The sequence below is a fragment of the Anabrus simplex genome, chromosome 1, assembly GCF_040414725.1.
Source record: "Anabrus simplex isolate iqAnaSimp1 chromosome 1, ASM4041472v1, whole genome shotgun sequence".
In the NCBI taxonomy this organism is placed as follows: Eukaryota; Metazoa; Arthropoda; class Insecta; order Orthoptera; family Tettigoniidae; genus Anabrus; species Anabrus simplex.
This window is the reverse complement of record NC_090265.1, coordinates 181,299,472-181,315,761: the sequence shown is the minus strand read 5'-3', so window position 1 is coordinate 181,315,761 and position 16,290 is coordinate 181,299,472. Positions and strand designations below refer to the sequence as shown.

The following is a 16,290-nucleotide window of genomic DNA, read 5'->3' as shown; positions in this document are numbered from 1 at the left end:
GTTCCCACGGCGACTTCTCTTCTCGGTCACAGTATAGGAGCTAGCTGAAATATTCTAATATTCAATCTCTTTCTTGACGATCCCGCGGTGTCATTCACTTCTGGTCAACGTTGGTGCTCCAATTTAATGCATTATTCTCCCACGGTGTCTTTCTCTTCTACTCACGTTGGTGCGACAACTTAATGTGCTTTCCCGCGGTGTTTTTCTCTTCAGTTAGGCCCCACGATTGGTATGACATTTTATAACTTTCCCACGGTGTCTTTCTCATAAATAGCCTCACGATTGGGCAGCCAATTAAATGTAACCCAATGGTCAGTGTAACTTTTCCCGCTGCCTCTATCTTATGTTGTTGCGCCACGTTGGGCGACCGATTTAATGCAACCAACGGGTTAAACATTCTTTGCCCGATACCTCCATTTTCTAACTCGACGTTAGGCAGCCTAGTTTGACGAAATGGAGTCGCTCAGCGGATACCTCAGGGTTTAATTATGGCTAGTAGGACATGTAATCCCACTGTAGAATTCGCTTTACGTGAGTCCAAGAGAAATCCGACCCACGGATATCACCCATCGTTACTCACGACATTATAATAATCATCGCCGACTACCTTATTAGAGTTTTGACCTCGAGAAACTTGCCATGGTTAAATGAATACTAAATTACACGATACCTTACTTCGCTATAAATTAACTTACAATCTAGATAATAATTAAAGAACTCATGACACCAGCAATTGTAGAAAAATAACAAGATATTTATTAATAAAATATTAAATTACTAATTTCCATATTATGTAACGCAGTATTCAAATTGACTGGTAATATGTATGAAAAATGAGTCAGCGCTGGCTCGTATGATAAACAAAAATAATATTCAGTATTTAAATTAATAAAATGATCAGTTCCTTTGTGAAGTTGAAATTCAAAAAAATTACATATTTACAACAGATCACTGGACCTATCCGAGTTCCACCTCGCATTTGAAATGTAAGTAAAACTTCGACACAATAAACTCGTTCCGAAAGTTCACTTTCTTTAGTCTTATATAAGCAATCTCATTTGGATACAATATCCAGCCACAATGCATCTCAGATACACTAATAAGTCAAGTGTGAATAAATTGGAATTCGTTTAAGTAACTTTAATTGAATTGTAGGAAATCGAAATTAAATCTGAATGTTTTAAATTAAATTTTAATAAAATCCGAAGTCATGATTTTGTTGCAACGATCTCGTTGTGCATTGAAACTACTTATGAACTAAGGCATTCTTTCCTAGTGCCTGTTAAATAAGGCTCCTACTCTAGCCTTTCCCTAGCTGAAGTTCGTTAAAAAAAAATGTACGTTTAAACGGAGAATATTAACCGATCTAGCTATCTATCTAACTTCAGCATAATCTTTGGCTGTCCCACACATGCCCTTATCGGTTCAATGTCCCATTAAGTAGTTATATTTCAATAACATTCAACCACAATGCAAGCTACATTACTCTATTGCAATTAACATGGAAGCGCTTTGATGCGAGGTTTGGAAAAACATAATCTCATATATATCGGTGTCGTAATGCTTCTGGTTAACTACAGCTATTCAAAGTCGTAGAATTCTAATATTCATTATAAAACATCTACACTGAAATATAATTACGTCACGAGCATACATCTATACTAATAAATCCAGTTCGTACCTTGGCTTGTGCAGCTCCTGCGGTGTGGGCACTCTTACGCAAATAAAACATAAAATTCACTTGTAGTGTGGCACAACTTAACTTGCAGGTACACGATGGTCCTGCATCGCGTAAAAACCTTCTCAAATCACTATACACAACTCGAAACTTTCATCCAATTATCATATTCTTATTATCATTACAACACCAATCTAATATAAACACCGTAGCCTCCATAATAATATATCGCGTTCCCAACTTGACGACTACGTTAAAAATACCACACTGTTTCTTAATAAAATTTACAAGTCGCAGATCCTCATAACCTACAGACGAGTTCAATGCCCTTTTTATGGACCAAACAAATGCGTAATTCCATGTTTCTTTCTACACCGCGCACAACCATTCGTGACGTCAACTTTATGCATTACATCAATGAAATCTCTATAATCTCTCATTATGTCAATTCAATCAGCTGTTTCATATTTCTCCTACAAGTATTCTGGTCGATATAGCATAACTTCTGCTATGTTATTCAAACGTAACTAAGACTTAATTATCTCACACTTAGTTGATAATCATCACTTGCATTGCCAAATTATCGGTCTACAATTAGCCATCAGCACATACCTAAGGTACATGTGTAAGCAAACCAAAAATTATGCAATAAAATGTTATGAATGACTTAGCTCGCTGATAGTTGTCCCTGGTCCAGCTGTTCCATTCCCATTGGATGTAGATGGGTCTTCGGTTCGGTCGCGGGTATGACATCTGGAACGTCATCCGCTCCAACGCTCTGGTAGTTCTATCTGGTTACCCGTCGCCTTCTTTCGTCATGGCTCGGTCGGATGGTTACCCGTCGCCTTCCTCGACATTTCCTGGTCATTTCCTGGTCGTATAGCAAGATGAATTGTTCCCAGGTCGGTCCATCATGTGAATTCAGTGCATCATCTTGATCATCTTCTTGACAGACTCAAAATTGAAGCTAATAATATTGCAATATGCTGCCATTTTACTATTCTTCTTTGACGTCGTTTATCCTTAATTTTTTTAATTTCCTTCGTAGCTCCTCGTCGTCTTCGCAACTTCTTACGTAACGACTTCAGTACTTTTATTTTCGTCTTAACCGATTTTGAATTTTGGTGAAGACTGATACTTTATTCTTATTCAATCGTTGTATTGTTTCTTTTCTTTTATACGCAATCCTTTGCTTCTCTAAATGAAATATTATGATTACGGTAATTGCGTCCGCTCTCGATGCCATGAAAAATTTCAAGATGAAGATTTTCAATAATAATGTTTTTCTATTTTTTTGAAAACAATACTGTGCACCGTCCACTGCCCGTCTTACTCGAAAACATGACCATTCCATGAAGTATCTGGCCCTCTGAGACAACATAGCAGGCGACTATTCCTTGCTTGCTTTAGATTACAAGGCTCATACCTTAGGTCGGCGCCATTTTGTAATCTGTCGTTGACGTGCGAACGGGCACAATGTATAGTCACCATTAACCTTAACTGTGTTCCAGTCCAGATTTTCTTATAATGCTCTTCTTGATCAAGTCCAACAACTTAGCCTGGGGTCTTTCTCTTGTTCTCCTTCCTTCAATCTTAACACCTTCTATCTATATATATAAAATAACTTGTCCTGACTGACTGCCTTATTGATTCATCATCGCCGAGCCAAAACTACTGGACATAAAGAAATGAAATTTTGGGGATACATTCATATTAAGATGTAGGTGCTCGCTAAGAGAGGATTTTTGGATATTCCGTTGCTAAGTGGGTGAAAAGGGGGGTGAAATTTTAAAATGAGTGTATCTACATCTTAAAACTTGAAAAGTTTACAGATGTAAAAATTGGTATTTAGAATCTCCTTTAAAAATAAAGAAACATGTATTTTTTGTTTTAGGAAAATCCCAATAGGAGGGGTGAAAAAGGGGTTGAATGCCTTTAATGAGGATACTTATATCTCAGAAAGTGAAGATACTACAGACCTGAAAATTGGTAATTGGGATCTCTTTTAAAAATAAAGAAACAATTTTTTTTTCTTTCTTTTGGAAAATCGAAATAGTGGGGGGTGAAAAGGGGGTGGATTTTTAAAATGACTGTATCTATATCTCAAAACTTTAAAAGTTTGCACATGTAAAATTGATATTTAGAATCTCCTTTCAAAATTAAGGAACACGTATTTTTTTGTTTTCTGTAAATCCCAATAGGAGGTGTGTAAAAGGATGAATAATGGCTTGAATGACTTTAATGAGGATACATATATCTCAGAAACTGATGATATTACGGAACTGAAAATTTGTGTATGCGATCTCCTTTAAAAATTAAAACAAACTTATTTTTTGTTTTTGGAAAATCCAATTATTGGCGGTTAAACAGGAGTGACAAATTGGGGTGAATTTTTTGAAAGACTGTATCTACAGAATACCTGAGAAACGTAAAATGTTATAGACGTAAAAAGTGGTATTTGGAATCTCCTCTAAATATAAAGAAACATAGGTGATTTGTTTTTGGAAACTCCACTTACGAGGAACTAAAAAGGGGGTGAAATTTTAAAATGAGAATTTCTACAGTAGAACTCAAAAAACTTAACATGTTGCAGAAGTGAAAAATGGTATTTTTTATCTCTATTAAAAATCAAGAAACGTGTATTTTTAGTTTTCGGAAATACCACTTGGGTGGAGGGGGGGTAAAAGTGTCTGAAAATGGTGTTGAATTCTTTTAATTAGGCTACTGATATCTCAAAAATGAAGATGTTACAGACATGAAATTTGATTTGGAATCGGCTTTAAAAGTAAAGAAACACGTATTCTCGGAAAATCCAATGAAGGGGGGGGGGGGAGAAGGTGAAAGAATTGAAAAATTAATTGATTTAATTGTATGAAAATACTTACATCTAATAAAAACTAAATTTGTTACAGACGTGAAAATTGGTATTTGGATCTCCTTTAAAAACAAAGAAAAACGCGTTTTTGTGGGCGGGGGGGAATCATCTTGGGGGGCGGGAGTGAAAAGGAGTTGAATTCCTTTCATGAGGACACATAAAACAAAAACTGAGGAAGTTAGAGTCATGACAATTGGTATTTAGAAGATCCTTTACTATTAAAGAAACAAGTATTTTTTTGCCGGAAAATTCACTTATAGGGGGGGAGAGGAGTGTGAAAGGAAGTAAAAAGTGAATTAATTTTATGGGGATACTTATATCTCAAAACTGAAGGTAATAGACGTGAACATTGGTGTCTGGAATCTCCTTTAAACATAAAAAAACACGCCTTCTTTTCTTTTTTTTGGGGGGGGGGGGGGTGGTAGATAAACTTAACGGCGGTGGGGTGTAAAAAGAGGTGAGACCAATTGATTTTACTGTTCATAATGTACTAATAAGAAGCCTCCGTTGCTCAGGCGGCAGCACGACGGCCTCTCACAGCTGGGTTCCGTGGTTCAAATCCCGGTCACTCCATGTGACATTCGTGCTGAACAAAACGGAGGTGGGACAGATTTTTCTACGGATACTCTGGTTTTCCCTGTCATCATTCATTCCAGCAACACTGTCCAATATCATTTCATTTCATTTGCCATTCATTATCCATTGCCCCCGAGGAGTGTGACAGGTTTCGGCAGCCGACACAATTCCTATTGTCGTCGCAAGCAAGGGGCTTTATTAATTCCATTCCTGACCCTGTCGAATGACTGGAAACAGGCTGTAGATTTATGATGTACTTATTCTGATCATAAACAGATCATTTTTAATCTTTCCTCGGTTCGTTTTCAAGAGCCATCTTTTACTTTGGAGAACGTTCTTAGATTACAGTAGATTCTCCTGGCATATAAATAAGAATTTAAACACCTTTGAAATAAATGATAGGAATGAGATTGATCGTCCAATTTTTCACCTCTATAATAAGGTCTTAATGCATGGAAGTATGTCATTCGTATCGCCAGAAATCCTGCACACTTGCCTATGCGCGACAATGGTGCTGGTCACATTGTCAACAATGACAATGGCAGCAGATGTAATTTACCACCAAGTTGTGGTCTTGCATCTTGCTATGGGGTCCAGAACATCTATAATAATAATAATAATAATAATAATAATAATAATAATAATAATAATAATAATAATAATAATAATAATAATAATAATAATAATAATAATCATGATGTTCTGGACTGTCATGAAATGTGCGGACCACGCTGGAAACGGGTCCTGAATGGGTAATGACTAAGAATGCAGCCCGGCCGCAGGTTCAGTATAGCCAAGGCACCCAAGACGACACCACGCCGGATCTCCTGAAGGATTTGATCCATATTAAAAATGCTTATAGGAAAAGATGGCAAAGGTTTAGGGACCCAACTGACCGGATGGAATACCTGGACCTAGCCCGGGAAGTACGAAATTGATTGCTGGAAAGAAAGATTGAAAAATGGGAGGAAACTTGCCGTAATCTATTAGAAAATGAGTCAGATCGTGAATTTTGGTGGATTCTCTTAGAAAACCAGTCAGATCGTGAATTTAGGCGGATTATATATAAAACAATAAGCATTCAATTATAAATTTCAGTATAATACCGTAGCGAAGCACAGGTATCTTGCTAGTCTCAATATATATCTTGACACTTTGGTAATATAACCAAATGTGCTATGAGAAGACCACATGAAAAATATCAGCAGTCTGTTTCTACTGCAAAGTTCCTAAATCAAAGCTGAAATCCTATGTTGCCAGATGGTAATGATGTCCTGATGAATATCCCTGCCTCACTGGCGAACTATGTAGCTTTTCTGCTCACCGTTCCACTACTGGGTTGCCCGTAGCCTGTTATAACTAGTATCACTCTCCTGTTATTTATATGCATAAAATAGGGGTTTATTTTGGGGCCTTGTAATGGAAACAGGCAGCTAATATTATCCACGTAAACTTCACATAGCACATCGGTTAATCACCAAAGTTCCAAAGTAGGTTTCGACATGAAGGGTGTGACACTTCCCTTAATACTTTATTTCTCTCCAGTCTGTCAAAAAACTTTTCTACTCTGATTTCCATTTTTTATATCCTTATTTCTTACTCTGCCCAATAGGAGGGTATATCTCAGAAAGTGAAGATACTACAGACCTGAAAATTGGTAATTGGGATCTCTTTTAAAAATAAACAATTTTTTTTTGCTTTTGGAAAATCGAAATAGTGGGGGGTGAAAAGGGGGTGGATTTTTATAATGACTGTATCTATATCTCAAAACTTTAAAAGTTTGCACATGTAAAAATTGATATTTAGAATCTCCTTTCAAAATTAAGGAACACGTATTTTTTTGTTTTCTGTAAATCCCAATAGGAGGTGTGTAAAAGGATGAATAATGGCTTGAATGACTTTAATGAGGATACATATATCTCAGGAACTGATGATATTACAGAACTGAAAATTTGTGTATGGGTCTCCTTTAAAAATTAAAAAAACACTTATTCATTGTTTTTGAAAAATCCACTACTGGGTTGCCCGTAGCCTGTTACAACTAGTATCGCTTTCCTGTTATTTATATACATAAAATAGGGGTTTATTTTGGGGCCTTGTAATGGAAACAGGCAGCTAATATTCTCCACGTAAACTTCACATAGCACATCGGTTAATCACCAAAGTTCCAAAGTAGGTTTCGACATGAAGGGTGTGACACTTCCCTTAATACTTTATTTCTCTCCAGTCTGTCAAAAAACTTTTCTACACTTCTCAAAAATGTCATCTCATTGGCCTCCTTCTATTTTTATTAAATGTGCAAAGGATAGAATGTTTGATATTTCATGTAACCAGCCATTTCCTATGTGGCTATAGCAGAACCATCTGCAGATTCATGGTTCGCATTATTCTCTGAGCCCTGAGCCAAAGCCTTTCTGGCACCAAACACCATTTCTCTTATTGATTTGCAATTCACTTTGTTGATTCTTGTAATATATATTGTGCATGTGCTATGACCAATGTGAAATTGTGACCTTTCTTTATGAAGGTATTATACTTTCATGTTTTAATGAAGGAGCTGCACCTAGGTGCTTCAGAGATCTACTGACAAGTTTTCACATTTTCAAATTATTTACCTTTTAAACAACTGCAATCCAATTTTTTTTTAAATGTAACAGTAAAAGAACTCTAGAAAATGTATATGGAAATAAATTATATTGCAAACAGTTGCAAAACTATAAAAGCTTACAGTCACCTTTTTGCTTAGCTTTATGTTGGGTGAAAAACTGATAACACTGAGTTGAATGCACAATTCCAAAAGTTCTGGACAGAACTTTTAATTAATTTTGTACTTGAAAATATGGCCTGCCTGGTCAAGGCAGTAAAGGTGTGCTCAGTTTACCTGGAAGGACGTGGGTTTGATTCCCTGTCAGGAAGTTGAAAAATGTAAGAAATGAGATTTCCACTTCTGGAGGTGCACATGGTCTTAAGGTTCACTCAGTCTACACAAAAAAAATAAGTACCAGGTTAATTCTTGGAGGCAAAGGTAGCTGAGCTTAGAGCTAACAACTCCTCTTCAACCTTTCGAGTTGGCCATGCGGTTAGAAGTGCGCGGCTGTGAGCTTGCATCTGGGAGATAGTGGGTTTGAATCCCACTGTCAGCAGCCCTGAAGACGGTTTTCCATGGTTTCCCATTTTCACACCAGGCAAATGCTGGGGCTGTACCTTAATTAAAGCCATGGCCGCTTCCTTCCAACTCCTAGGCGTTTTCTATCCCATCGTCGCCATAAGAACTATCTGTGTCGGTGCGACGTAAAACCACTAGCAAAAAAAAAAAAAGTTATGGATATTGAAATCTTTACCTTTCTCCCCTCCAAGGGCCTTTATGGCATGTACAGTGATGACTTTGCTTTCATAATTGAATTCACAAAGGCAAGTTGAAGCAAACAAGGCCTTCAAAATGAACTGCGACATCAGTCAGTAAAAGATACTTCTCTTGCAGAATACAGACCAACGTTTTGCAATTTATTAAATAAACATATTATTTCATTATCTGAAGAAGGTCTCACAGACTGAAACATGTTCTAATATATGTATTTATATCTTACTAAGTATTGAATGGTGGAAATATAAAACATTCCAATTAAAGGAATAATTATTTTAGATTTTTTACTCACAGAATGGATAAATATGACAACTGGGATGCAGCAAACCTTGCTATATCATATGTATGCCAGGGAAATAATATTTTCAGCCATTGCAAAAGCTCTTCATACATGAACAAGTGAAAGTCAAAATACAAAACAAATTTCTCCTATTGCTTGAGTCTGAATTTAGAGCAAGAGATTAGCATTTTTTCTGGAAATCATTTTTTTTCCTAAAAGCTTGCAGTCTACTAAATCTATTCTCATTATTTGCTGGTAGATCATGATTTACGCTGGTCCTTGTTTTAATAAATGAATTCAGGTGTGTAAATTCACAAGATCCACTGATGATGAATTTTATTAAATTAAACAATACTTATAGACTACAACTGTATTATCTTTTGGGTACATGTATTCCTTTGTAGAGAAGTACCTGATTTCATACTTTGATTTTGCTGTAGGCATGTAAACAGTTTCCCTTATAAAAGTGAACATACAATGTTACTAAAAATCATGACATTAAATTTTGTCATTTCCGACTTTTGTTCTTTCTGTTTAGTTATGGAGACAAACCTGAAATCTGGGATTTAATATTTGAAGTGGCTACAGAGGACATTAAAACAGAGGAAGGATTGAGATTGGTGAGTATACTTAATCAAATGTTATTGATTCAATGAATCAGGTAATTTACAGACTAGTAAAAAATAGAGTTTACTGTTATATGGCAGTCATTTTTGGTCCTTGGAGAACGTATACATAATTTACTGAACCTTCAGAAAAAATTCCGTATTACCTTTATGAGATTCCCTTTGTGTTGAGCTGAAATTAATTCTACCAGCTGCACCCCATAGTTAGCCAATTGATTCTCCAGTACACTGTCTACATTGATTATATTGCTGGTAAGCTGAAAAACATGAGGGAAAAATGGATATATCATAGAGAGAATCTGGTCTGAAAACATCCTCTATGAATCAGTGGTAGTGTCTGCCCCAGATCCCAAGATAGCAGATTCAAAGCTAGCAGAGGAAGTCAGATTTTTGTAGGACAAAAAAACTTCCATTCAACACTACTATATGCCATATGATGTTGGTATATAAAATATCACTGGTGACTCATTCAGTATTTAGGTACCCAGCAAATTAACTGAAAGGACCTGGTCACCCAAAATTCCAGTTTCTCTGCCATCATCATCATCATCATCATCATTCCAATGAACATACCATTATTCTCTTTGGTTTCAAACTGGATAGAAATTTAATATATGGCGTATGGTTTCATATTTGGGTCTTCATTTAAATGCTCTATTTTAGTGCAGTTTTGTGCTTCAGTTGCATAACCTCATATTGATCCCATATAAAATGTCTCATGTAATAAATTTTCTTGGATCAGCCACGTATTACTAGCCTTATTTCCTTTGTCAACTTCATCTATATTGTAATTAGGCCTACTACAAAGAAATGTCAAATTCAAATCAAGTCATTTAAATTATTCATTTTGTTTGACAAGTAATTGCCTTCTTCTGGGATATTAGGCCAGCTGGTAAATTAATGTCTTAGGGAAGTGTCTATCCTAGGACTCACTCAAATGGACGAACTACCACAATGACTATATGGTCTCTGCAAGATTCGCACTGCTAATTGGCTCTCCAACCTACGATCTAATTAATTACCTGATTGCCTGACTGTACCTGTACTACTCCAGGAGTGAGTAAAGAGTCCACATTAAGAACACTGAATATTTTGTACATCTATTGGAAGGAGTAAATCACATTGACATGATAATCAGTGTCTCTTTTTACCAAGGTGCCACTCAAAACTAAAATCTCTCATGCTCTAGCTGATGTCTTGACTCCCTTGGCATAATTATTGGGCACATACTTCCAGAACAATAGCAAATGTTATGAAAATACTGAAGGGACTACCATGTGGAACCCCTTAAGCTCAGAAGAAGTTCAAGAAATCTGCACTGAAGATGGTGATGACCAAGCATACCTGATGATACCACTGTATAGATGACACTTTCATCCTTTGGCCACACAGTTTGAACCATAATTTTCATTCTGTAAAGTTCCAAAGTTTTTCTGTACCTATAAAAATAATCAAATTTGCATTTTGGATCAAATTTTATACCTAATGGGAAATTTGTTGAAGAAAGGGGTTACACATACACATAAGAACAAAAAATTGAGAAATTTTAAAGTAAAGATTCTATAATAGAATGTTGTAAGAACTCTTAGTAGACACATGACTTGAGTGAAAAGCAATTGAATATATGTATAAACTGTAGAATGAGAAACATTCCAACTCTAGTGTTTGTCCAGGTACAGTTCTCTCATTTTATGAGGAAACATTGTATCATTATGCTGCTGACCAACTACTGGCCCTCTCAACTGGAGTATGGGAAGCCAGGTAATAGGTGACGAAACATCTCAGCAGTTAGTTGCTTCTGAGAACTGTACTGGAATGTATGTGTGACTGTTGCTTGTGTATTGAGTAATTGATTGGAAAATGAAGTATTCGGTTGAATAGCAAGTTTATTTGGTGGAATATTATGTAAAAAATTACAACTATGGAAGATGTGTTCAGAGATTTGCTCATAAATATCCTGACTAACACTCCTACAAATTCTAGTATTTTGAAGTTGATGAAAAAGTGGCGAACAACAGGTTCAGTTTATGATCTACGGAGGAAGCAGAGAAGAATTGTTTTAAGTTTGGGATATTCAGGTGTGGTTAGAAGCGAGTTCCAGAGAATAACTTGATCATCTAGCACAGGAAACAAAATATCCATGGGGCCAGCTCACAAAGTGACCAGACTGTTGAAATTTTGAAGACATAAAATGAAGTTGGTTCCAGAACTTCACCAGACAGATTTTACCGCTAGAATGAGATTTTGTAAATGGTTTTATGAAAGTGTTTACAATGGAAATTTGGATCCACAGCTAATGTTTATGTTTGTCAGGGCATGGCTTCATCTTTCTGGATGTGTAAATTCTCAAAATATGCGATTGTAGAGTACTGAGAACCTGCATATTTTACAGGAAGTGCCATTGCATCCCATTAAAATAGGGGTATGATGTGCGGTAAGCACATTGAGGATAATTGGGTCCATATTTTTTGATGATCGCATGAATTCCACTAATAAATTTTTACATCTATCCTAAAACACTGCAAGAACATATAAACTAAACCAGCAAGTTCTAATATATTTTCATTGTCAAACATATTTTCATTTCAGCTATGTCATATATCAAGTGTTTAAATCAGAGCCAACAATCAAGTTCCGTGTTCCACAAACACACAGTAATAATTCTAAATTAGACCCGAGACCTTTCTTAAATACTAAGCATTTCAAGCCAATGTATAGTTTCAGCTGATTACCAAACATTTATTGTGATTGTGTGGTCATAATGGTTAACAAGTTTTGTTTTTTAAGAAAAGGTTCACATACTCCAATTGATTGTGGCAAGACCGCTTGACGGGTCTGCGCCGAGTGGTATGGACATTTTTTTACTCACATCCAAGAACATTAAAGTGCCATGTGTTACATATCGGTGCATAAACTTTCAGTCAATGTATATATTCTCGACTATGATAATGCATTTATTACAGCTTATAAATCTTATGTTTTGTCCCTATTGACTCAACACAACTAAGGTTATAAGGAGATTCCCACCTTCTAATACTTGTCAATTTCTATATAATGGTTTTATTAATTACATGATATAATCCAGCTTAATCTCTAGGACATGTTTTGTTCCGATTATGAAACATCTTCAGCTAAAAGATTTGACAAAATGGCAAGACAATTAAAATACATGTGATAGTTATGATGATAAGATAAAATGTTCATTCATGTTGGGTTAAAATTTCCAACAAGTCAGTGTCCAAGTGACGAAACAAAATCGGCGTAAGGGTTCTTCTTTATGTTGGAGACGTGTATACTTGTTAATCTTGAAGATAAAATTGCAAATATAAAAGATTTTCTGAAAGTATAGTTATCGGGGGAACTTTTGAAAAATAACCGTAGTTGAAGTTAAGTTGCAGTTAGACTATTAAAATAAGTCTGAAACAAGAAGAAAATAAGTAAAAAAAAGGAGGATATATTAAAGGAGAAAACCTTGTAAGAATGTATGTATGTGAGGATAAAAGGATAATGGAGTTGTTTACTTTGTAGTTGATTGTGTCGTATTAAGCTGGATTATATCATGTAATTAATAAAACCATTATGTAGAAATTGACAAGTATTGGAAGGTGGAAATCTCCTTATAACTTAACCTTAGTTGAAATGCATTTATTTCCAATAGATTCTAGCAGGACCAATGGTTCTATTCTATATTCCACGAACACATGACAATTTTTTGAAACCAAAACCAAGAACTTTTAGATTTCAAGTGGTTTGTCTTTGTACATTTAATGTATATAAATTTTTTCTAGTTTAGTCAGTTGGAGGCAAGACTATCAAGCCCAGGAATATATTTGAAATGCCAATTGTTTCATATCATTGTGTCTAATATCGTAAGTGTGTGTTTTCAAACCAGTGAAAGGGATTCCAGTATTCCGTGTATATGAACGAGCGACAGTCTAGACCAGAACCATGTCTTTGTACATTTGTTTCAAGGTGTGTGTATTTTATCCAGTTTTTCAGTTTTTCAAGTCCAGGAACACTCTTAGGGAGCCAAGGTTCATATCACTGTAAGTGTCCATGTCAAGTGTTCAACAGTGCAAGTGTTTCGAGTGTTACTTGTTCCATGAACACAGGACAGTTTAGGCCAAAACAAGGAACTTTTTAAGTTCCATGTGCTGCTTGCCATGTATGCGTTGCATTTCAAAGCAATGTCATGCAACCCATTGATGTTTTTCCAGGCAATCACCTTTAATTTTTTTTTATTATGATGACTAGCAGTATCCCGCTGGCTCGGCCCACAATATACAAAGTATGGTGTTACTATCCTCATGGATGTATTTGCAAAGTTTCGAGTTAATGAAATAAAACACATGATCTACTGTGTTAATAGAATGTAATGTTATGTCAACAAAACACTTGAAAATACATCACACAAAGAAATTGAATTAAACGTTCCTTGGAACAACACTACGTGCCAAACTGTTAAAAAGTCCTTCAAAGATCTTTGTCATGGAGACAAATGTACTCATAACTTTTCTCAGAATCTACCAATTTAAGTAGTTATTACCTCAAAAGAAAGTGCTTGATCTGCTAAGTGTTTTTAGACCAAAAAGAACTGTGTACCTCAATTAGAACGAAAGATATGATTGCTTCAATGAGAAAAAATGTTGAAGAAATGAGGCATCAAATTGAATGTGCACTCATAACTTTCTTCAGAATCAACCAATTTGAATAGTTGATAGCTGAAATGAAAGAGCTTTATCCACTGAGTGTTCTTAGGCCAAAACAAACTCCGTACCTCAATTAGAACTTAAGATATGATTACTTCAAGGAGACAAAAAAATAGAAAAATCGAATAATTTGAGGAAGGCAGAAGTTAAGTGATTTATAGTACTTGATGACAAATCTGTGCATGAATACCTTTCAGTTAAAAAAGAAATGAAGGAAATCGATCAGATAGAATGGCCAAACTGACTGACTACAGTTTTCATAAATTTTATTAATATATAGATTATTATCAGATTCCCTTCGATTTAATTTTTAACAGGAGCTGATGATGACTCCGAAGGAGTCGAAACCGGTCTTCTTATAATTTAATATATTTTACAATGTGTTGAATTGGTGGAACATCCCTCAAACTCTATCTTATTAGTTAAACATCAACTTGGAAATGAAGATCATAACCTACGATGCATATTTCGTTACTTTGAAAAACATTTAAGCTCTTTAGGCTTTTTCAGTTGTGAAATTACCAGCATTTCACCCCAGTGTAGCAGTGGGCTCATCAGTTGGATTGCTACACCTTTCCAAGACGCTGGTGCTAGTGCGCCGTTAAGACTCCACTGCAAGCCTCTTATGTAGGACAATGCAGTGACGGTGCACTAGGAGAAGCATGTGCCTCCACTTGTATAAATGCCTGTCTTTGGCCTTTATATCAAAAATAAGGTTCCTTACCTTTGTTTTGGACTTATTTATTTTCATCTTGTACTCCTCACTCAAAGAGCCTCCGTGGCTCAGACAGCAGCACGTCGGCCTTTCACCGCTGGATACCGTGGTTCAAATTCCGGTCACTCCATGTGAGATTTGTGCTGAACAAAGCGGAGGCGGGACAGGTTTTTCTCCGTGTACTCCGGTTTTCCCTGTCATCTTTCATTCCAGCAACACTCTCCATTCTCATTTCATAGCATCTATCATTCATTAATAAATCACTTTGGAGTAGCGACCCCATCGTACTAACAGCCTATATCTGCTTCATTCATTACATCCCTGACCCGGTCAATGACTGGAAAACAGGTTTTAGGTTTTCATTTTCACTCCTCACCAAAAACTCTGTCCATACCATTCAGAAATTTCTCCAGATCTTCTGCAGTCTCAGATTAAATAACAATATCATCAGCAAATCTTAGGGTTTTGATTTCCTCTCCTTGGATTGTGATTCCTTTCCCAAATTCCTCTTTGATTTCCTTTATGCCTGTTCTGTATACACATTGAAAACGAGAGGGGACCAAGTGCAACCTTGCCTCACTCCTTTCTGGATTGCTGCTTCTTTTTCAAAGCCCTATATTCTTATCACTGCAGACTGATTTTTATACAGATTGTAAATAATCCTTCGTTCTCGGTACCTGATCCCGATCACCTTCAGAATCTCAAATAGCTTGATCCAATCAACTTTATCAAATACCTTTTCAAGATCTATGAACGCCATGTATGTGAGCTTGTTCTTCTTAATTCAATCATCTAAGATCTGACGTAAAGTTAGGATTGCTTCACATGTTCCTACATTTCTTCTGAAGCCAAACTGATCTTCTCCCAACTCAGTTTCAACTTGTCTTTTCCTTCTTCTGTATATAATATGTGTTAAAATTTTGCAGGCATGAGATACTAAACTAATGGCGTGGTAGTTTTCACACCTGTCAGCACTGGCTTTCTTGGGAATAGGTATAACAACATTCTGCTGAAAGTTGGATGGCACTTCTCCTGTCTCTAAAAATGTATAAACATTTATGTTTACTTCTATTTAATCCTTAAAAACTTGAATTTTGTAACTTATCTTAATGAAGTCCTCACTGCTCTCCACTCTAGTATAGAATACAAGGTGTTGCAATACCATTACTCTGTAGTTGGCATGATTCCGGCTGGTTGGTTAGTCCGTTGACCTTCCGCCATTATTATTATTAAAATCTCAGCCATAGACGCCCAAGAGAGTTTTGGTTTACTCGGTCTGCCATCTAGTGGGCCTAGAGTAAAACGGAATGTCGAAATTGACGAGCAGACAGCCAGATGGCATCAAATTGAAATCTCTGCACACGGTAGCTGAGGCCATACGATTATTATTATTATTATTATTATTATTATTATTATTATTATTATTATTATTATTATTATTATTATTATTATTATTATTATTATTAT

The 16,290-nt window shown here is 36.0% G+C and overlaps 1 protein-coding gene across 1 annotated transcript in view; it reads left to right on the top strand.

Annotated features, from left to right (window-relative positions):
- The window catches only part of LOC136885424 (aminopeptidase Q), a 256,957-nt gene that overhangs the window by 237,850 nt on the left and 2,817 nt on the right, over nt 1-16,290 (top strand). The window contains exon 17 of the mRNA XM_067157954.2: nt 9,312-9,393. Coding sequence (XP_067014055.2) covers nt 9,312-9,393 — 82 coding nt within the window. The remainder of the gene's footprint in view (nt 1-9,311; nt 9,394-16,290) is intronic.